Source organism: Neovison vison, chromosome 5 (assembly GCF_020171115.1).
Source record: "Neovison vison isolate M4711 chromosome 5, ASM_NN_V1, whole genome shotgun sequence".
Taxonomy (NCBI): domain Eukaryota; kingdom Metazoa; phylum Chordata; class Mammalia; order Carnivora; family Mustelidae; genus Neogale; species Neogale vison.
In genome coordinates this window covers 17,308,969-17,333,310 of record NC_058095.1, presented here as the reverse complement: position 1 = coordinate 17,333,310, position 24,342 = coordinate 17,308,969, and the positions used below count along the sequence as shown (strand labels likewise).

Below are 24,342 nucleotides of genomic sequence, written 5' to 3'. Positions count from 1 at the left end.
TTCACGGAGTACCCGGCTGTGTGTCCAGCTCTGTTTCAGGGACCATGGATTCAAACAGTGAGTAAAAGCCAAGGTTCCTGAAGTCACAAAACTTGGCAGGAATACATTTATTATCTAGCCAGTGTGTCAGATAAGGACAGGAAGATACAGGATGGACACGTGGAGGGGTGGAGTTCCCAAAAGGGGAAAGGTAAGTTGCCAGGAGACGTGAAAAAGTTCCAGAGAGATTTCATCTGTCTTTGCCCAGGCGCTGGCCTAGGGCTCGGTCTTCTATGTGATCCTGGATGCTTTAACCCTATAGTAGTTTGCATGAAATTTTGAGGAGCCCAGCCAGAGGAAAAGACAAGACACCCTAAGTCTACTCTGTACAATTCAATTAGCTTGTCCCTTAAAACAGTCTCCCAGGCCCCTTTTGGTGAAAGGCACAGTAGCTTCTAGACCTCTGATAAACGATGCCATCTTCCTTCCATCGATAATTGGCTGTGATCGTGGATAACCCACTGGCCACTGGTGGGACACTCAGTACCCTCATCTCTAAAATGGGGGTGGGCACTGATGACAGGAGAACAATTGCCACTTTGAAGCCCTTTCTAGCCCTAAGATCTAATGATTCCCTAATTAAAATGGAAAGTAACTTTATAATCTTTTCTTCCATCTGTGAATTTTAAGAAGTTAGAAAAGTATTAATGTTATTGTTTGGTCTTAGAAGCAGGCCACTAATAGCAACTTAAGTATAGAAATAAGAGAATTATAACAAACTAATTAAAGCCTTAGCAAAAGGGGCACCTGGATGGCTCAGTCATTAAGCATCTGCCTTCGGCTCAGGTCATGATCCCAGGGTCCTGGGATCCAGCCCCATAGTAAGCTCCGCATTGGGCTCCCTGCTCGGAGGGAAGCCAGCTTCTCTCTCTCCCACTCCCCCTGCTTGTGTTCCCCCTCTTGCTGTGTCTTTCTCTGTCAAACAAATAAATAAAATCTTAAAAAAGCAAAAACAAAAAGCAACACCTTAGCAAAGGAGGGGCGCCTGGCTGGCTTGGTCAGTGAAGCAGGTGACTCTTGATCTTGGGGTTATGGGTTTGAGCCCCACGCTGGGTAAGGAGATTACTTAAAATACAATCTTTAAAACAAAACAAAACAAAACCCTGGCAAAGGACATATAAAAACCTCTTGGAACGTCGCGAAGCACCTGTGTCCGCATCCTGGGGAGAACGCAGCATCTTACCTGGAGCGACATCTCGATCAACATCAGCAGCTTCTTGATGCCTATCCAGACCTTCTTCCCTTTGACTTGCTGCGAGATTGTGGTGCGCTCCTTATCTTTGAAGTTGCCCAAAAGCTACGAAAACAATAAAAAGGACAAAAGCACTTTTGTAGCGAGTGCATCAACAACATTAGTTAATGCTCACATTTATCCTTGAAAGAACAGTGCAGTAAGAACTACCTGACTGGTTCACATTGACAGGGTTTTCTCCTATTTTAAAATCTAACCTGACCTTCTTCACCCCATTAGGTACAATTAACAAACGTGAAAATGGGTATGCTAAATCCTGTTTTCCTAGAGACCTCCATTATAATTCAGAGATATGTTTACTGGGGGCAGGGAGAAAAAAAAAACCCTTCAAACCATAGTAAGCATCAGTTAAAAATTTTAACATGTGTCAAAGCATAGACTAAATTTAAACCTTACTCAACCTTGGCCCAAGAGCTGCTCGCATAGGTAATCTGGAGATATCTATCATAGAGATGATTTCTATTTTGTTGGAGTATGCTCCAACTGCATGGGTCTTGAGAATTTTAAGAAGCTTTTACCACTGCTGAACGAATCACTACACACGACATCTTTTCCAGATCTCACCAAGTCACCTGTGTACATTGATATTAATCAAGAGTTTAATGAAGGTTACATTTTTTAATAATTTACACTCCGTCATCCTCAAAAAATTTAAGGAAACATTTCCATACTATGAACTTGTTAATAAAGCAGTCCCTTTCAACTTCTATAGTTTTGAAGTCTCTAGGTTTTAATCACTGTGCCAATTTATGAAATGCAAGTAAATGAGTGGAAAGCTATTTGCAAATTACCAAGTTTTCCACATATTGATTACTCTACCATTCTACCCTCCCCTCCCCCATTCTGAGTTTCTGGCCCATGTAATCCGCATGCCTCTCTCCTCGTGGGCACAGAGTAATTCATTCCTGGCAGGCTGCGTGCTGCCTACACCAAGGAATGGGAGATTCATTCATTTTCACTAGCATTCATCTCTTCCTCGAAGTCCTGAAATGACTGAAGGTATATCCCAGGTGCCCTATTTAGGTTAGCACAGAAACCAGGCACCGGGGGGGCAATGTCCGCCATGCCTCCTTAGCATTAGTCCCAACCCCGACTCCTTTCTAACAGACACTTTGCAATCCGCTGACTCATTTTCACCTCCAGAGCCTCCAACAGCTGCTCTCCTGTGGCAATGTTGGGCACGTGGATGGTGGTGCTGAAAGCATTGAGCATCTCCATCTCCTGAAGGACATCTTTGCGGCTAGTGGTCCCAATGATAAGAAGCTTGCGGCCCTGATCACAGGGAGAAAATGTGTTAAAATGCAGGATAAGACTGGTTAGGAAACTAGAGTAAGCCTGAACAAGATCCATTTATTTAACTGCAGAAATGCAGGTGGTTAGGCAAAAAAAAAAAAAAAAAGAAAGAAAGAAAGAAAGAAATTCAGAATTTTCCTTGTGAAAATCTAAAGGAAAGTAGCAAGCACAGGATTCAGAAAGGCAACAGCTTCTTCTTGTCATTCACATCGATAAAATAATGGATGAGTAAGTCAGGGAGACATACAAACCAAATAAAAAGATACTGATTTATATGCTGTAATCCATTTCTGACAGCCAACATGGTGTACGTATGGTGGGGACTGGAAAAAGGGAAATGAATGAACTGGAAGTCTGTATCACCCACTTAGCAAAGATTTATAATGCTTTTGAGAAGGAGCAGGATGGGGGCTCCTCGTGGGGGCGTAGTCAGTTAAGCATCGGACTCTTGGTTTTGGCTCAGGTTCTGATCTCAGAGTCATGAGATGGATAGAGCCCCTGCATCAGGCTCTGCACTCAGCATGGAGTCTGCTTGAGCTTTTCTCTCCATCTGCCCTTCCTGCTCACACCTCTCTCTCTAAAATAAAAAAAATTTTTTAAAGGAGTAGGTTAACAATAATTGTTTACATTTATGCAATACTTACCTGTAAAAGGCAGGGTGCCAAGTGCTTTATATAACTGTGTCACTTAATATTTTAAAATTTCAGTTTTTAACCCCAAAACATACAAAAAATGTTTAAAACCTATAGCAGTCCTATGCCACCATTCCTGATTCCCTCTCTCCAAAGGCAATCATTTTAAACTCTTACTTAAGCTTTTCTTCTTGTATTTATCTCCTTTTCTTTAAATAACAAGGTTATACCACTATTTTTTTTTTAAAGATTTTATTTATTTATTTGAGAGAGAGAGACAGTGAGAGAGAGCATGAGCAAGGAGAAGGTCAGAGAGCGAAGCAGACTCCCCATGGAGCTGGGAGCCTGATGTGGGACTCGATCCCGGGACCCTAGGATCACGCCCTGAGCCGAAGGCAGTCGTCCAACCAACTGAGCCACCCAGGCGTCCCAATATACCACTATTTTTAGATCTTTGTTTTAAGCTTTAAATTTTACTGACCACCTATTATTGAAGATGGGGATTTAATATTATTTTTTCACAACCCCCCACCCTGTACCCCTTTTCTTGTCCTTCCTTTCCAATGTGGTTATTTCATAGTCTTTGAATTAAGCTACATTCAGTATTTATCATGACTATATAAATTATGATTGACAGCTAAGCCATGTAATATACTATTACATTTCCTTTCCTAGGAAACATTTTGTATTTATTAGACTTAGTAACTGCCATTTTCACCCTCAGCTTAGTTGACCAAGTACCAATTATAAGTTCATCCCCAAGCAAACACAACCATGAATATCCTTTCAATACATTCAAACATGTCAGGGAATTTTAAAGTTTGTTTGTTTGTTTAAGACATCCCCCTCCTGGAGCCCTCTATTCTCAGAGAGTCTGAATGGATTGCTGCTGCATAGCTGCCGTTCTAGAACTTTCTTCTCTTCTGTTAGACCCCCTACATCCTGGTCTGTCTACATTCATTCCCTTTTCCACGGTGCACCTACTTCAATAACTTCCCGAGAGAGGGTGCACAGGAGGTAAAAATGCAAAGACTTTGAATGTCTGGAAATGCTTTTATTCCACCATTTATACTATCCACTCAATACCTGAGAGTTCAGCTAGGCACAGAGAACAAGGCTAAAAATAATTTTCCCTCCAGAATTTTGAAGGCATTATTCTATTGTCTTTTCATTTTTAGTGATGCTGGCTAGAAGACTGATACTATTCTGATATTGTCTCTCTCTCTCTCTTTTTTTTTTAATTTTAAAGTACCTTCTCCTTACCTTTATATTCTATAATTTTAAAATCACACACCTTGAGGTAAGTCTTAGCTCATTCTGCTGGTGCTAGATGGGTCCTTTCTAACCTGAAAAGTGATTCAGTTTTAGGAAATAGTCTTGGATTATTTCTTTGATATTTCTTTTCATTCATTTTCTGTGTTTTTCTGTTTTGTTTTTGGTTTTTGGGGGGATTTATACCCTTCTACCCCCCGCCCCCAAACCTCCTTTAGTTGCATACTGGTCTACTAAGACTAAGTTTCTCTCTTTTTTTTTTTTTGGCTCCTAGTTTTTACCTTTCTCTTTCAAATACTTTTTGGGTTAGTATCAACATTATCTTCCAACCTTTATATTAAGTTCTTTCTATAATATTTTTTCATTTCTAAGAGCTCTTTCTTGTTTCTTGAACTTTTTTTTTTTTTTACTATGTCTTACTGTATTTAATGGGTGTGATACCTTATTTTAGATTTGTGTGAATATTACAAATTTTGTATTGTTTTCTTCAGTTCTCTGCTTTGTCTTGTCTCCCTGGAGTTCCTTTATTTCCTATTTGTTCACTGGAGCTTTCCCTCGAGGATCTGGTGATTGCTGGATGACTATTCAGATTTAAGAGCTAAACTAGTGACTAGAAGCTCTTAGTCTGAGGGCTTCACTACAGGATGATCAGATAAGACTTGGTTGATGATTGGGGGTCCTTCAAAGGTCAGAATGTGTACATTTTTCCCAGGAAAGAATCTTCCAATCTTCTTCCTGAAGGCTATAAAGCCTAGTTTCCAGCATACTGGGAGTCGATGGGGGAAGGGATCTGGGTTTCCCACCATTCAATATGGAGACTCCCATTTGCTATTCGCAGAATGGCATCTCTTGAGATCGATGTCTCATTTCATGTTCGTATAATCCTGAGAATTAAGTACTTGTATTCTCTCTACTTTACTGATGGAGCTATTGAATCTCACAGATACAAGTAATTTGTTGAAGGTCGAATAACTAATATATGATGGATCCAGGAATGGAAGCCATATCCAGAATCCAAAACTGTATACTGCTGTTCTTGATGAAGAAAAACACATTTTAAAAAAACGTTTACTTGGGGGACTCCTGGGTGGCTCAGTTGGTTGGACGTCTGCCTTCGGCTCAGGTCATGATCCTGGAGTCCCGGGATTGAGTCCCGCATCAGGCTCCCAGCTCCATGGAGAGTCTGCTTTGCTCTCTGACCTTCTCCTCGCTCATGCTCTCTCTCACTGTCTCTCTCTCAAATAAATAAATAAAATATTTAAAAATGTTTACTTGGAAAATAGGAAAGGAGTGCATTCTAAACTATGTCATGAGATTTATGGTACACGCTAACTCCCAAGATAAGCCTTTTAATACAATCATTAAACCTATTCATGGATCTTAGAAACTCAGGATATTAAAATGAGAAAACGGGGGTGTCTGGGTGGCTCAGTCAGTTAAGCATCTGCCTTCACCTCAGGTCATGATCCCAGGGTCCTGGGATCAAGTCCCACGTGAGCAGGGAGCCTGCTTCTCCTTCTCCCCCCATTCGTGCTCTCTTACCACCTCTCTTCCAAATAAATGAACAAATAAAATCTTAAAAAAAAAAAGAAAATCAATGAGAAAATAAATTATTATGTGAAAATTAAAATAAACACAGGAAAAGATGTTAAGAAATTGATGATCGGATGCCAAAACAGTTTCAGTTTGGGTTTTGTAAACATTACACCACTACTATCAATAAGGCAGATCATGCATCCTCAGTCTTATTTTGTCCATCTACTGTGCCAATAATGGTAAATGAACAAACAAAAAGGCATATCAGAGAAGCAAAGTCAAGACCTTCTGGCACAGTTAGAGGCTGGCATACAGATGACTATGCAAAGACCATGGGACAATATTCCTGTGAAGTATACAGACTGAAGGATAATCATTATTATCATTCAAGAACTCAACTAGCTAAAAATCAAACACATTATCAACAGATCTTTATCAAGCTCCTAGATGAATCTGGAACAGACCCTGTATATATAGAGAGAGACAGCTACAAAAGAGGTAATGAGGATGCATTATGGGCAGGTGGGGGGTATTATGCACAGGTCATCATGGTAGAGGGAGGGAACATGTGGCAGAGAAACATCTGTTCTTCTTCTGGAAGCGGGTCTTAAGGAACTAATGGGTTGACCAGAAAGATGAAGGGGAAGGATATTCCAAGCCAGAAGGAGCGGAAATACATAAGTCTGAGGGCAAAATAATAAAAACAAAACCTGGAGAGTCGGGGTAAGTACAAACACATAAAGATATACACATTTCTACTATCACAGAAGAGTAGTACTTTAACATTCAACGCTAAATTCCATCTCTAAACTTAGGAACACAACCCTGAAGGCTACCAGATGCTAAGGGCCACCACACAGGCTAGTACAACCTCATTACAATGAAAGGCAACTATCATCTCTCCTTTTCCTGAGGTTTTTAATGTTCTATAGCTCAACACTCAAACTCCCTCATCTTGTCTCCTCTCCAGGAGGGCCACACATTGGCCCTAGAAGAAGGGCCTTAAGGAAGAAGCTTCTTACTCACTCCAGAAAGCAGGAATTCCCATTTTCCAAGTAAAACTTTCTCTTACATTTAACCATGACTATGCTCTTTGGAGTGTTGAAAGACTGGGAAACGTACAGCAACTTATAATGGAAACACTAATTTATGTTTTGCTCTACTCCTTGTTTAACAAGACTGCAAACATTGCAGAGAGGTCACGACCCAGGCAAGTTCAGGCCTTGACTTGTAAAGCTCATCTTTACGAAAACACCGAAAATCATTACCAAATAATTAAATTGTGCTGGGTCATTTTGTCTATTAATTAGTGGTAATGCTCATGAGGAAGCTTTATCATGAAAATACAACTCTGAGTGTGTTAATGTGGTAAATCATACCGAAGAACATTCTGGATGAAAAGCTGCCAGCAGCACGTAACAGGAAAGCTGGCTTTAAAAAATAAAAGTACAGTTCAACCCAAGAGGGGAAATCCAACTCGTTAATATGTGGCTACTAGTCTTAAGTCTACAGCATGGAAACACGCCCCTTGATGGAAAGAAAAATAATAGAATGATAACTTATTTGAAGGAGAAAAAAAGAAATTGTTCCCAGCATACTCTTTACTGAGATTTGCTAGTTCCTGATATAATAAAGAAACGAGCCTAAATAAAATGATTATCTGCCAATCGGATTATGATAAACATTGTTCCAAGGTTAAATAAGTATTAGTTAACTAATTCTCAGTGCCATAAGAAGCAACTCAGGTGAAAACATTTCCATGAAAAAGGCAGGGCTCAGTCAGGTGTTGATCCTTCAAAAAAACACTTCTTTACATGATGAAGAATGAACAAAGTACTAAGCAGTATCTAAGCCTTTTGCCACACAAAGGACTAACCAGATAATCCACACCCTTTCATAGGTCCTGCCCATTGATTGGCCCCAATAAACTGATTTGTAACAAAAGTTCATGTGGAAGAAAGCTTTTTTTTTCTTAAATAAAAATGCCACCAATATAATACTGCAGTGGAATGGAAGGGCTGATTTTAACCTGTGAACAAAAGTAAAGTCAGTTATGCAGTAAAAGAAAGGCCATTCTTTCCATATCATTCAATTCTGGGCAAGTGTAATACACCCTCGGTAAGAAGAATTAACCGGGAACAATCGGGAACCCTGAAATGGATTAAGAAGTGAGTTTAAAAGTGCAACTCAAAACTGCTGAGTGCCAGGGCCTTAAACGTTATTTTCTGATTGTTAAGAGTCTGAGGGTTTTTTTTGAGAGAGAAGATTTTCAGAGTGTTAAGAATTTATAAACCCAGTAAGTAAAAGACTAGTCAGATCATTAACAAGAATTTATTCTGTTCAGGTATTTATGGAATTATGAGATTTGGTTTGTGCCCTCAAAGTGATTACAATTTAGCTGGGAAGAGCAAATGCTCATTCAGGGACCAGTACCAAGTAACACATCAGCAAACACAGATTTATAATGGCCAAGGGGACGGAGCATAAGGGGACAGTTTCCTTGGAGTCGGGGCATCTAGGAAGATTGCCGCAGTACCGGGGGCTCACGGACACAGAGGAGGTCCTGGAGGAGAAGGGATGGGTCTCCTAATGCTACTAAATCCTATGTGGGTGGTGGAGGCAGCTGAACCAGAGAGTTCAAGGCTGAAAACGAAGGCTTTTTAGAGAGGGGAGTGGGCAGCCACTGAAAGGAAGACTCGAAATGCTTAACTAAGGAAGGAGATTTTATATAAAAAGCAACAGGAAACTAAAGAAGGTTCTTGAGGAGGCAGAAGAGTGAGGAAGAGAAAGAGGATCCTGGCAGCTCCGGGCAGGACAGTCTAGGGGCCAGGGGACAGCGACATGCCAGCTCTCCAAGTCAGCACGCCCAGGAAGGATCTGCACCTCCCTCGCACCCCCCTACCCCGTCCCCAGAGACCTCACACACACGATGTCCTTTTTAAGGCAAGCGCAGGGCTGGCAGACGGCAAAGGAGGAGCGAAAAGTCTCCGGATGGATTGGTGGCTTGCTTGGCACAGGAGCAAAAGGACTGGCTCTGTCGCTCACAGCGGTGTGGTTTGGGGTAGATTATTTCACTTCTGAGTACCCGTCTCCTCTTCGATCATAAAAATGGGATAAAAATCCTACCCACCTGTCAGAGCAGAGTGCTGTTGGGGGCCAGGGGGCGGAGAAGGCTGGCGAAGGGGAGTCATTCAGAGGAGGCGAGAATGAAAGGAAGAGCAAGCTTGAATGAAGGGTCTTGAAGGGACCTGACAGAGCATCCTGTGTAGGAGGTCAGGACTCCCTAACGCGAGGTGAGGTCAGGGTTAGGTTGGGTGGGCAAGCAGCGGGGTCTCTGCAAATCTCTCTCCTCCCGGCCCAGGGTCCTGACAGCCTAACCCTAATGATGCACAGGGAGCGCCTTCTCCCAAGATTCACTCTCAGGGGGAGAGCAGAGCCCCAGTCTTCAGTTGACTAGGTTTCCAGTAAGGCCCACATGAGGTCGGAACTAAAGACCCACCATCGCCTTTCAGAGTCGGGGCAGGGGGTGAGAGTGAGTGGCCTCAGCAAGAGGCTTCTGAGGGAGAGGCCAGTTCGGGGCAGGGGTGTGAAGACTCATTCCCAGGAAGCCGTACTTTACTCCCCTACTTACCTAGCCTCAGTCACAAAACGGGAAGACTTTCACATATGTTTACTTTGTTTGTATTATTCAACACAGAGATGTTGAAAAAAAAACCACCAACAACAACAACAACATTCTACCCACCACAGTTCTTACACAGCTTTAGGGCTGCCCTTAACTCAAGTCTGAATCTTGTTCCTAGCCTGTCGGCTCCCTGTGTGTACAGAGCCCTGTTTTATTCATCTTGGCCCTGGTGGCCGTTAGCGCAGCATCCCAGGCCACAGAAGCCACTCCTGCACCTAGAAAGCTCCTCCCCTATATGACCGACCGCGTGATTCTCCCCCTGACATCATGGCATTGCTTGACCGTCACCCCTTCCGTGAGGCTCACACAGCCCTCCACCTTGTAGAACTGCAGACCCCGCTTCTTCCGTTCCCTTCATCCTGCTCTCTTCCTCCCAGGATGGATCGATCACCTTTTAACATGGGAAATACCTCACTCGTTTACTGTCTTCACTTAGTATTGTATTTATTGCTGGTCTTCCTTCCGGAGGAAGGAAGGAATTTTTGTCTGTTTGGATCTATTGATATGTCGGGAGTTAGAGTACATTTGCGTTGAATGAATGAATCGTGAAACAGTAATCTCACTGTAGACTTTGGGGGTGCAGATCACTCCTTCCTCGTTACATACCCTGTTCCCGCCCTGGAAAAAGGCATGTGATACCAAGTGTCCAACAGGAAAATAACGACTATTTCAGAGTCTATACCTTGGAGCTCCCAATGGGGAATGCGGTAACAGGTTTTCAAGAAAATAATCTAGAATGAATGGCACGTGCACCTCATTTCCAATGTCGGCAGATGCCAGGAAGGCTGTCATCTCTTTGTTTCAATTAATCAACTCATCGGATGCATAGTTAAGCTACGGATCAGATAATACAGATTTCACTGATGGGGAAGAGAAGAGATTCATTAGAAGGCATTCATTCAAGCTAGAGGAACAACAAGTGTTATTAAGCATCTCCTATAACTCTTGGTTTCCCCAAAACAAGGGAGAAAATGAACGACCATTCAAAACAACCAGTAGTCAGGATAGTAAAAGGAGAGATTGGGGCCTCTGTGCATATTCTGCATGCATTTCTGATTTCTCATGCTCAAATGTCTGGTAACTTTTTTTTTTTTTTTTTTTTTTTTTTTGTGGTTAAATATTTAAGTTGAATACCAAAGGAAGGATGTTTCACATAAATCATGCTACAGCCAGGCAGGCAAGTACACTTAAACTCTCCATTAGGTTCTCCCCTGGAGCAAATTCTTAGTCTACGGTCTTTGTAACCATCCTCGTGGTGCTGTGAGCGAGGCAGAGGACAATAAGGAGGGGAATTCACGATGCAGACTGAGTATGAAATGATTTAAAATAATTTAAAATAATTACTATAGGCAAGAGCAGATCACTTTATCGTATTACATAATATTTTAGTATCAGTTTGTGAGAAAGACAGTGAATCATGACGTTTTACCCTGAGTAGCTCTTGAAGATGACTTCATATTAAAGATGACCTAGTCTTCCCCCGGTTATTTTGTAGATGAGAAACCTGGGATGAGAGGTGAAGGGACCTGTCTGCGGCTTTTACATCTAGGCAGGGAGCTTCTGAAGCTAGAGTTCAGGCCTCTTAGACATTTCCATTATGCTTTGCTGCCCATTGTTCTCATCTGTGCAATTTTTAACTCCTATCAGCAATGGCTGATCTCTTAATTATGAGGCAGGGAGATACATCACCTAGGAATTATGATCTCTGAGCTCTTAGGAGAAAAGTTTAAATTAAGAAAATAAAGCTGGACTGACTATGCCACAGTATTCTTAGTGCCGAAAAGAATAGTTCTCATTAGAAACTGAACTAAGATGACCACTGATTCATTAGCAGATCCAAACTCAGTCTGGCACACACAGGGAAGTTTCCTTCCCTTTCTCGTCGTTTAGTTTGATGTGCCCTACAATGACCTCTGTGCTCTAATCAGGTCAATTTTCTTCTTCTCATTTAATTTCTACCTCTGTGACTTTTATCCATAGCCTTCCTCTTTACTGAAATGCTTTCCAGAGTTTTCTACCAGTTCGCAATGATGTCTTATGTCCAAGATATTTCAGAACTTGCCTTCTCTCCACACTCTGCCCTCACTTAACCCAACACAAGTCCATGGAATCCTGCAGGCCCCAACCTTTTCGAACACGGATCAACATGCCCTCACTTAAATGGAAGCCAGTCGGCTGAATAATTCCAGCTATCCAGAACACAGAGCCAAGAAATAAGCAAAAATCCTCTAACTTCTAGCACCAAAACAAAGTGAGATTCAAGTGATTTTACTCACTGCTACTGTCATCTTATCCATTAGGCACAGCAGGCACAGTAGCCAGGGCCCATAAAACTTGGAAGGGCCCACAAAAATATTTTTTTTTTTTTTTTAAAGTAGGCTCCATTCCCAGTGTGGAGCCCAGTGTTGGACTTGAACTCACAACCATGAGATCAAGACCTGAGCCATGATTAAGAGTTGGATGCTTAACCGACTGAGCCAATAAGGTAGCCCTCTATTTTCTTTTTTTTTAAATTAAATTAATTAATTTATTTTCAGAAAAACAGTATTCATTATCTTTTTACCACACCCAGTGCTCCATGCAATCTGTGCCCTCTAATAATACCCACCACCTGGTACCCCAACCTCCCACCCCCTGCCACTTCAAACCCCTCAGTTGTTTTTCAGAGTCCATAGTCTCTCATGATTCACCTCCCCTTCCAATTTTCCCCAACTCCCTTCTCCTCCCTAAGACCCCTTGTCCTCCATGATATTTGTTATGCTCCACAAATAAGTGAAACCATATGATAGTTGACTCTCTCTGCTTGACTTATTTCACTCAGCCCCTCTATTTTCTTTTAAAGTCAGAAGAAAACAAAGAACTTTCAGGTCAAAGAAAATGTTTTGTTGTTATTGTTATTTTAAAAGATTTTATTTTATTTTATTTCATTTTTATTTATTTTTTTTAGGTGGGGGAGAACCAAGGGGGGAGGTAGAATCTTAAGCAAGTTCCACACCCAGCACAGAGCCTGACTTGGGGCTCGATCTCATGACCCTGAGATCATTACCTGAGCCGAAATTAAGTCAGATGCTCAACTGAGCCACCCAGCCGTCCCTAAAGATTTTATTTTTAAGTAAACTCTACACCCCAACATGAGACTCAAACTTACAACCCTAAGGTCAAGAGTCACGTGCTCCACTGACTGAGCCAGTCAGGCGCCCCAAGAAGATGTCTGAAATACCAACAGCTGGAAAATAAAAATTCTAAATGTTTTTACGGAGGAAAGGGCCCATGTAAGCCATAATGTGGCCCTGCTCATGGGAAAACTCCTCCAACTCTTATGGCCTGGTTATTCCTACTTTACAAACAACTCATGAGTCCCAACCTTTTTTAGTTCACAGTTGACCAGAGGCAGCAAATTAGAAAAGCGGAACCGTCAGAGGTAGGCAGGCTAACACAATTCAATGGGATTTTGCAAGTCACAGCTAACGGTAAAACCACTAAGAACAAGAAAAGGTACCAAAGAACCAGAACAAAACAAAACAGGGCACCCTGGACATATTTCACGACCGCCTGGACAGAGCTGTACACATCCCAACAGTTCCTGCTGTCCCCCGTGATATTTCTGACCCGTGTGATTATGATTTGTAATGATGATCCTTATTCTTTAACACAGTGCAGACACCACAAATGTACTTAGCAATTTTTCCTCTTAAAAAAGGCTAAAGTGTAACAATACATATTTTAAAGAGGTTAAGCTTTCATCATTTGAAAAAAATAAAGCTTTTGATTTGTTACCAATTCCTATTCTTGTCTCCAGGGACAACGAATACGCCGTAGGAAGCCTGAGGTAAGTAACTGTACACAAAACATATCCTTATGTTTCCAAGTACCAGGTAGTGTGTAAGTAATAAAAATGTGCTAATTCTGGCGTAGATGCATCTTTTACCATCTCTCCTCATTGCATCTGAGCTGGAATTCCTTAGTGTGGCACAACAGCCCTGATAAGTCCCATTCTAGTCATCTTTCAAGACCAAGATCAAGAACGCTTTGTGGAACGTTTGCAGATTTTCTCAGTAAGATGGGCTGTGCTTTCCTTTGTATTCCACTGGAACCGACATAGCTTATAAAACTTCATCAGATACATCAAGTTCACACACGTCTCTCCATCACTGGATTGGGACAGGGGCACTAGACTCAGTTAATTAAAAAAAAAAAAAAATCTCAAAAAACCAAAAAACCTTTCCTAGGTAGACGAACTAGAAAGAAGCTTGCAGCTCTTCTCGCCCCACCCAGCAAAGCCCCAGCACCAAATAGAAGTCACTCTCAGGGCTGAGGCTGCCAGATAAAGCCCGGGTGTGCCCCAAACACTGCATGCGATAGACCAAAAATTATCTGATATCTTTCTGGAATTCAGATTTAATTGAGTGTCCTTTATTCTTATCAACCAAATGCAACGACCCCACTCCAAGTAGATACGCCCCCCCCCCCCCCCCCCCCGCACCACTGGGGTGGACGGCTTGGTGAGCAAAGGGTGGGCTGGATGCTACATTTCAACTATGACTCTACTTCGCTCGGCAATTGCACAACTGACCAGGTGGTTCTGGATCATAAGTTCTTTGAGGGCAGGTACAAGGGTCTCATTCATCCTTTATTTTACAGTGTGGAACAGATGCTTATTAAGTGCACATCCTAGGGAAAGCATATATTCTGTAAAGTAAGATTTCAAACTTGTATGTCAAAAGAAATATTTTTGGATGGGGGGCGGAAACCTTCCCATTGCCCTTTCATGGAACTTAATACAATTGTCACTATCTATCTTCGTCAACCTTGGTCACACTGGCATTCCAGCTTCATAAGAGCCTACTGGAGGCACAACACTGAGCTGAATGCCAGGTGGGTCTCCACGGACAACTGTGAGAGGCATGAGACATTTTCACAGTTTTCCCCTCAGGACCGCAGGGCGTCTTACAGACCAGACCTTAAATTAAATCAGCCTTACAAGAAAAAACAAGGTTCAAAAAAGAAATTATACATAGACAAGCTGAGAGACAAAGGTGCATTCATTTAACCCTGTTAGGCGAAGAGCAAATCAGCTGGAAGGATTAGAATTAAAGAATTTTGACAGTTACATGCTGCTGGTAAAAAATGAAAACAATTGTATACACATTAAGTTTTTCTTTTTTCCTGATTATAAAGTAACAAATGCTTCCTGTTGAAAATTTATAAACTGTAAGAAGCAATAAAGCAGAAAAAAAATATTACCTATAATCCTACCATCTAGGGTACAGCAGGTGCCTTTAAGATGGGGAAATAATAGAACTTCCTTTGGTTTTTATTTTTGACCACATTCTTCAAAAAATTTCCTTTTTTGTGTATGTTCTAAAATGAACATCATCTGATAGAATAAGAGATGTAGTATTAAAAGGTTGGGAGGGAAAAAAAAAGGTTAAGAAGATAAGCTCAGGGCGCCTGGGTGGCTCAGTGGGTTAAGCCGCTGCCTTGCGCTCAGGTCATGATCTCAGGGTCCTGGGATCGAGGCCCGCATCGGGCTCTCTGCTCAGTGGGGAGCCTGCTTCCTCCTCTCTCTCTCTCTCTCTCTGCCTGCCTCTTTGTCTACTTGTGATCTCTGTCAAATAAATAAATAAAATCTTAAAAAAAAAAAAAAAGAGGATAAGCTCATATGCTTTCTTTCCTGGTAGGGGTACACATTCAAAAACCTGGAGGGCCACTGACATAAAGATGACCATAAGGAACAATTTCGGCATTACACCCCCTCACCCTCGGTCCTTTTTTCTTTGAAATCACACTCGGAGGGTAACTCAGGATTAAGTGAAAGGTGACTTGAGAGTTATTCCGGCAGTTTCTGACACAGGCCCAGTTTATAGAGACAATGGGTCACGAGCTGGGTGGCCAGAATTTTCCATCTGACTGTGGTCACCTGGTTATTTCTCCCCGTCCTTGCTTCCCGTTATTGTCCCTCTTATTCTGGAAACTGGCTCCCATCTTCCACTTGCTCTGAGGCTGGCTAAGGCAGGCAGGGGCTGCAAGGAACAAGATGGCCCGCAGAAAAAGCTGCTATGCACTTTCTTCCCAGGTCCTAAGGCTGGTTTCTTCGGCAGCATCCACCTGGCGCCGAGCTCCTTTAATAAGGGTTGGTTGCTTTGTTGGTTTTATACATTTTTGTGTGGGGAAAGACAGAGTCAAAGTTTTCACAGAAGTGAATAATAAAGTAATGGCCGAGTTGTGCTTTGCAGGTTACAGAGAACTGCAATAAACACTTATTAAACTCTCACATTCTTAGCCTCACTCATACTATTGTTTCTATTCGAGAAAAGTAGAAAATTGAGGCTCAGATGTGATTGGATTCAAATTCCAGTCTTTGGATTCTAACTCTTGTGCATTATTTACACTGCCAATGCCAGTTCTATGTGTAGGTAAGACCCACCATTTTCAAAGCACCCATTTGTAGTAAGCACTATCATCCACGTAGCCTAAATGGTTCAATTAAAAAAAAGGGGGGGGCGCCTGGGTAGCTCAGTAGGTTACAGCCTCTGCCTTCGGTTCAGGTCATGATTCCAGGGTTCTGGGATCGAGTTCCGCATCGGGCTCTCTGCTCAGCGGGGAGCCTGCTTCCCTTCCCCTCTCTCTGCCTGCCTCTCTGCCTACTTGTGATCTCTTTCTGTCAAACAAAAAATAAAATCTTTAAAAAAAAAAGGAAGGTGAAGGCAGGGCCGTTCAGATTGTCTGGCGCCTGCTTGTAGAAGCCTTCTTTCCATTCCCCAGTGTGAGGGGTACAGAAGGTCTCAAGATTAACATGTGGCTTCAGACCACATAGTGACTTAATAAGATCAAGACTTCATTCCATCTACTTCCCAATAGCTATCAGGAATCTTGACGGACTGTTCTGGACCTTCTGTAAGATTCCTCTTACTAGCTCTTCTTTTTTTTTTTTTAAGATTTTATTTATTTGACAGATAGAGATCACAAGTAGGCAGAGAGGCAGGCAGAGAGAGGAGGAAGCAGGCTCCTTGCTGGGCAGAGAGCCTGATGCGGGGCTCGATCCTAGGACCCTGGGATCATGACCTGAGCCGAAGGCAGAGGCTTTAACTCACTGAGCCACCCAGGTGCCCCTTACTGGCTCTTCTTACCCAACAGTTGTTATGCCACACAGTATAAAGCCCTAGGAAATCTCCAAAGATCTGTGCTCTTGTTTCAGGGACAAAAAGTCAGGAGGGAAGCTGTGAGACACTAACCTGGTCCACCCTAAGTTAGGAGAACAGGGGAGCTTTAGTCACAAGCAACAGGTGGCTGTAGGGGAAAATCAAGTAGGTGGGCCAGTCCTTGGAGACTGAGGATAAATGTAACAGGCAGTGTCCTCAGAGATCTGACAATGGCCAGAAGCCCTGTTCCTCCCTTGGCTCCTTACCCTGCTCAGCCCTGAACTTCCTGTCTCTATTTCATTCTTCGTTTATCACAGGGATCTCTAATCCTCAGACCAGAGTACTTAGGAAGCTTCTAAATTCCAGCACATGGGAGAGAGGGAAGCAGGACGTACTTCTGTTTTCCCAGTACTGTGAATGAAGGAGTCTGTGCCTGGGCATTCCAGGTTGGAACTCCTGCTCACTTTCTGACGATCTGCTCTATTCAGCAGTTGCATTCTTTAGTTTTCCTATCTTACAGGCTAAAAAGATTCTGTGGACCATTCAAAGGCACCTCCTTTCTTTAAACGAACAAACAAACTGGAAAATCTAGTTCCAAACAACGGTCTTAACGAAATACCAGACCCTCTAAGAACGCTGGAACAGCCACAAAACAGGAACAGAATCGGAGATGGTCAACCCTTGGCACCAAGCAATGGGAATATTCCAGTCAAGAGAACATCCATTCTCTTTTCGAAGATGCTGGGTTACGCCATGCTCTGTGGACAATGGCAGATTCCTACTTTTTAGTAACTCCATGCTCTTCACGAGAAAGCATCAGTACCTTCCATCTGCGCAGCCCCACAGGGTTGCAGAGGACCTCCTGATACATTATCTTCATTGGCCCTCAGTGGGGTAGGTACGGCAGGGAGAATTACCTCCGTTTTACAGATGAGGAAATTGAAAAAGATTTTAAGGGACTGGTTCAAAGTTGACTGAGCTAAGACTCAAACTCAGGTTTTATGGCTCCGAAACAAGGAGCAAGGTCTGCAGACGGGGCTCCGCACAAGACCCACGCCACTGCAGAATACTATGGTACTAAAATCAATACTTCTCTAACCCTGAGGTCATGACACAGTAAGATATTTATTGCAGCAGGGCTCGGTGAGAATATTGTGCCTCAGCACCATTAACAGTTTCCCAATGATTAAACTTCAGATATTTAATTCTGAGTTAGCTGAAAATGGTGCCTACATGTCTTACAGTTTTTTATATCCATTAATACCTATTATAGGTGTGCTCTCCCACACCCAACAAAAACCCTATTTTGAAAACATGCTTTTTTAATGTGTGTCTCTTTTGATTTATTTACTTTATTTTTTATTTTATTTATTTATTTTTTAAAAAGATTTTATTTATTTTTTTGACAGAGAGAGAGATCACAAGTAGGCAGAGAGGCAGGCAGAGGAAGAGGGGGAAGCAGGCTCCCCGCTGAGCAGAGAGCCCGATGCGGGGCTCAATCCCAGGATCCTGAGTCAGCGGGTTAAGGCAGAGGCTTAACCCACTGAGCCACCCAGGCACCCCTATTTACTTTATTTTTTAAGTAGGTTCCACACGCAACGTGGGGCTTGTGACCCTGAGATCAAGACTCACACGCTCTACTGACCGAACCAGCCAGGTGGCCCTGAAAACATGGTTTATTCAGCAGGTAGCTGTAGCATTGTTTTATAAATGAACTCACCACATTTCTTTCACTAGTTTTTATGTAACTGAAATCATTCTCTCTCTCTCTCTCTCTCTCTCTATATATATATATATATATATATATAAAATATATATTCAATTTACATAGAACTTTGAGACAACCTACTATACTAAGCAAAGTATAGAGAATTTTATAAAATATAGTAGCCATCTAATGTCACTGACTTAACAAATGGAAAAACTGGACCACTGAACTGTCAACCATCACACAGTTTTTCTTCAACAAAGCAGTCCAATGCACAAGTCATCACATCAATGATTACGATTAATATGTCTGGCAAAATGACTACACCTCTTTCCTAAAGTGGTTCTACATCTTATTGAGTCATATTGTAGTCATTAGCCGGAGTTAATTTTGAACAGATAGATGGGGAGATACTCATGTTTAGGCCTGCACGATCTGGAGTGTCTTCCATTATCTGCTTATTTCACTGAAGCAACCCAAAGGCTGAAGAGTTGCTTAATAGCACCAAGACTTCCTAATAACATCTCTGAAGACAGGACTTGGATGTCCTGTCAGGAATACGTGAAGAGCAGTCTTGTCGAGAGACTGGTAAGGTTAAAACACAGTCTATGTCTATGGGACAGACAGAGCCACCTGCCCGAGTTCCCACCAGCAGCACACTTCAGTGTTTTTCTAGTACCTGATGCCAATCCTGGCTCTAAACCCTAGGGGCCAGGGCAGTGAGGTAGCTGGTTTTTTTCCAACACCTCTGACTTTACCTAAAACTCTAACTACTAGGTCTGCATTCTACTTCAGTGACACTGCTATGAATTCAGAGTGGTCTTCTCTTGTAAGAGTGTACAGTTTCCCAAGAGTTTTCCAGCTGGTATGGGGCAAAGGAGCTCTAAGTGGACGAAGACACCAGCTCTGGTCAGCCCCGGGGAAGGCTGGATGGCAGCTGGTGGGGGCTGCGCTGAGAGTGGCCACTAACCCGGGTCCCCCCACGGATGCTACCGTTTTCTATATACCATCTCACGGAGCTCAGAGAGGACCGGTTATCCGTTCCGACAGACAACTGTAGGACAGACTACAGACGCAGTCTTCCGATCTGATTCCCCATCATGTCGAGGACACGGAGCGCTAAAGCAGTCAGGTTAATGGGTTTAAGTAACTACATGCGTGCTTGGGGACACGGGGGAAGTCATGTCATTTTAGAGCCTAGGAGTTCCTTTGCGGGCGCTTTATCTATCCTGTCTCCCCAGAAAGAAAAAAACACGTGCCGTGGGTGCCGCAGGTTGCGGGAAGATTCACCTGGCCTTACGGCTTTCCTACCGCATCTTCCTTGCCGCTAAGACCAAGGCTTTCATCCTCCTGATGCTGAAAAGCCCATTCCCCTCAACTTCCATAAATCTGCAAAACCTGAAAAGGGCCCCAGTGTCACTGAGTAAAAGAGGCGGCTTTAGGAATCTCACTGGAAGGAGGGGTGTCTTCAAGCCTCTCACTGCTAAGCCGGACATTTCCTAACACTGGACAAATTGTACATCCAGCCCGGGGAGGGTGAACTGCAGTGGTCTTTTACCCTCCGAGCCAATTGTTAGCTTTTCACAGGAATCAGCAGGGAAGCACATGTGAAACCTCTGTGGTGCGGGGGAGCACCCCCACCCCTTGTGTGACTCTGCATGTAGATGAAGCCGGCCGGGGGCTTTCTGAGCCGCGGCCGGGAGTTCTCAGAGCAGCCCTTTTCTCCGGCGTGGCTCCCTGCTGGGACAGCCCTTTTCAGTGTTCTACCCCCCCTCGATCTCTTCTCCTGCACAACACAGGGCAACTTGATTGAAATAAAGACCTAGGGAACATGTTTTATTTTCTCCTGTTCAATCCATTTTAGAAAAGCTTTTAATTGGTTTTAAAAAGATGCTAAACAAAATGTGATGATGTTTTTCAGTCTTCATGAACTACGGATACCACTTTTTATACTTTCAAAGGGCTAATAAATCAATCATGAAATTAACTCTCCAGCTAAATTTAAAGCAAACCCACTGAATGCCGGGTTCATTAAAAATCTATGCATTTACTTAGAAAAATTTAAAATTCAAAGAAAATTATCCTAGTAACTGAAATCTGACTTGAATTTTTAGTCCTACACTGAAAATCCAAGACCAAGGCAATCACAAAGGGAAAAAAAGAAGGCTTGTGAACCAGTTTTAATAAGCCAATTTACAACGAGGGAGGGGGGTGGGGGAGGGGAGGAGGAGAAAGGAGGATATCTGGATACATAACAACATGGTGCCCCTGAAGGGATTCTTTTATTTGAGCATGTGCACACATGCACACATAATTTTTCTGTGTGAAAGCTGGAATTACAACGAATGCAATATTAAGGATTCTGAGGCTGATATGATTACTATATTGTATACATGTACGGTTCCTCGTTTAGAAGAAAAATGCCTTCAACTTCTCTGTTTTCTTGGCAGTGATAAAAAGAATAGTTTCCTACCACCCTACGTGGCTCTACAACACTCAGGTTCGTACGCTTTTAATATTTAATTGAAGACATCTGAAAAACCTACATGGATAATGGTTTGGTGAAGTCAGTGCTTCCATTTTAGAAAGACAACATTCCCCACACTGGATCAGACTGAAAATTCTCCCTTGCTCTCCAGATAGAATACATACTAATTTAAAAAGCAAGGTGGTACAGGGAAAGCATATTTTTATTTCGTCAAATGTAGGCCAACTAGAGATATTTGAAACATGAACTTCTTCTGGCCGCTGATGACTTCTACCACCAGACATCGTCCTGCAGGCCAGGTCAGAATCACCAAATTCTGATCCATGACAGTCTAGTAATCCTTAAAAGGGGATCCCTGCCATTTCCAATCACTAAGGCTACCAGATCTATCTTTGACTTCTTACATATTCCTATACCCTTCCTTTTCAGTCCTTGCAGAAATTCACTCCACATCCCTTTTTAATGATCCAATCCCTGTTTCTAAGACTTCTCCCAAGCTGGGCCATGGACCTGGGATGCTCACTCCTGGCTTCTAGCTCTCCCTATAACCCTCCTTTCATCAATTAGGTACCTTTTGCAATCACTTTCTTCTTTAAAGTATCTGCTTTATTGAGGTACAAATCATAGAACACACAAGTCACTGATTTAAAAGTGTACAATTAAGTGGTTTTTAGTATATTCACAGGATGTGCAAGTATCACCATGATCAATTTCTAAACATGTGGCATACCCCCAAAAAGAAACCCCACACCCATTAGTCATGTCTCATTCTCCCTATCCACCTCTCCCAGTCCTAGGCAACCATGAATCTACTAGATTCTGTCTCTGCAGATTTGCCAGTTCTGGGCATTTCATACAAATGGAATCAATCTGTGGTCTTTTGTGGGTCTTCTGCGCTCGGTTTCTTTCACTTAGCAGGTTTTCATGGTTCATCCATGCTGTAGCATGTGACAGGACTTTATTTCTTTTTATTGCGGAACGATACTCCATTGTATGGGATATACCATGGTTTATTTGTGAACATCTAGGCAGTGTCCACTTTTTGGCTATTACGAATAATGCTGCTTTGAATGTATCTACAAGCTCCTGTGTGGACATATATCTTCATTTCTTTCGGGTATATACCTAAATTGTTGGGTCATATTAAAACTTTATCTGAAACCTTTTAAGGAGCTGCTAGACTATCTCCCAAAGGCTGCAAAATTTTTATATTCCCACCAGCAGTGTATAAGGGTCCCAATTTCTTCATATGCACAGCAACACTTATTATTATCTGATTTTGGGGTTATAGCCATCCTGGTGGGTATGAAGTGGTGTTTCACTGTGGCTTCGATTTCCATTTCCCTGATGCCTAATGATGTTGAGCATCTTTTCATGTGCTCATTGGTCATTTGAAATTTATTAATTTTTGAATGTTTTCACTTTAATCATACCTTGCCAAATATAAATTACAACAATGCAAATAAGTAAGCCCACCAAAATGAGTGAACACTCAAAAAATATCTTTGGAAGGAAGTTATCTGTATTTTTTATTGAATAAGTTCTTCATGAAGTACATGTGTATAAACTTGTGCCAGATACTGAGAGATTTAGAAAATTAGGTAATGTTCCTTTCTTCAAGAATTTTATATTTTTATAAAATGGAAAGTTATTCCTAAATCTTTAATCAAAATGCTGTAAGTCTTTTTAAAATATGCTCTATTTATTTCTATCAGTATCTATTTTGGATTACAAATAATTTTCAACCAAGGTACACCTCTCTGTTTAAATGAATGTATTTAACAATGTAAAGGACAAGCAGTTTAAAAAATATCGTTGAAAAATGATTCTTCTTTCTCCCAAATAATTTTTAGCATAAATTCTTTTTAAGCTAAAGACTTAGTGAGATATAATTTTTTTAAAGATTTAATTTATTTATTTGACAGAGAGAGAGCATGAGCAGGGGGGAGCAGTAGAGGGAGAAGCAGGCTCCCTGCTAAGCAAGAAGCCCAACGTGGGACTTGATCCCAGGACCCTGGGATCATGACCTGTTTAACCAACTAAGACACCCAGGTATCCCTGAACAAGATATAAATTTAAATGCCTGGAGAAAGTCCCCCAACCTAATTATTTTTCAAGTGCTACTTCCTAAGAAAGGATTCTTTTTATATGTGATACATATGGATATTGGGGTTATTTACTTTTTCCAGCAACTTTATCTAATCATTTATTTATTGACAAGATCTTATTTATTTATTTATATGGCAGAGAGAGAGCACAAGCACAAGCAGGAGGAGGGCAGGTAGAGGCAGAGGGAGAAGCAGACTCCCTGCTGAGCAAGAAGCCCCGATGTGGGGCTCGATCCCAGGACCCTGGGATCATGATCTGAAACTAAGACAGACACTTAACCGAATGAGCCACCCAGTGCCCAAATTATTTATTTATTTTTAAAGATTTTATTTATTGGGGCGCCTGGGTGGTTCAGTCATTAAGCATCTGCCTTCAGCTCAGGTTATGATCCCAGGGTCCTGGGATCAAGCCCTGCATCAGGCTCCCTGCTCAGCAGGAAGCCTGCTTCTCCCACTATCCCTGTTTGTATTCCCTTTCTCACTGTCTCTTTCTCTAACAAGTAAATAAATAAAATCTTAAAAAAAAAAAAAAAAGATTTATTTATTTATTTGAGAGAGAAGGAGAGACACAGACAGAGTGTGTGCATGAGCAGAGGGAGAGGAAGACAAGCAGATTCCCCACTGAGTGGGAAGTCCAGCACAGGGCTTGATCCCAGGACCCTAAGATCCTGGGATCAGGATCATGACCTAAGCCAAAAATCAAGAATCCAATGCTTAACTGACTAAGCCAACCGGCTGTCCCTTTTTTAGCAACTTTAGATTTATCTATTTACATATTTATTGAAGGAATCATAGAAAGGAAAAATAAACTCACTTCTCTAACTTCAGCCTTAGAATGAGCTAAAACTCCAATTATTGGGAATGATAGTTTAGGGACAAATGATTACAAAATCCTCACAATGCATATAATGCAGTAAATTTTAAAAGTTGTTGTAACTTGTTTCTTCTCACTATTCTAGGATTACAAAAAACAAAACAAAACAAAAAAATCCTAGGAAATCAAGACAAGTCCATCACTTTTAGTTCGCGCGCGCGCACACACACACACACACACACACACACTTTTAACTGTTAAAAAGCACATTCACCAACTTAACATGAAATATATTCCATACAGCCTACTTAAAATCTCTAACTTCAAATACAAGATTCCCATACAGACATTAAGATGTTTTTCAAGATAGTGC

The 24,342-nt window shown here is 42.0% G+C and overlaps 1 protein-coding gene across 1 annotated transcript in view; it reads right to left on the bottom strand.

Annotated features, from left to right (window-relative positions):
- Nucleotides 1-24,342, bottom strand: part of NSF (N-ethylmaleimide sensitive factor, vesicle fusing ATPase) — a 151,068-nt gene that overhangs the window by 4,468 nt on the left and 122,258 nt on the right. Inside the window, exons 18-19 of the mRNA XM_044247713.1 lie at nucleotides 2,429-2,563; nucleotides 1,223-1,336 (exon numbers count right to left, since the gene is read on the bottom strand). Of these exons, the coding sequence (XP_044103648.1) occupies nucleotides 1,223-1,336; nucleotides 2,429-2,563 (249 nt within the window). The remainder of the gene's footprint in view (nucleotides 1-1,222; nucleotides 1,337-2,428; nucleotides 2,564-24,342) is intronic.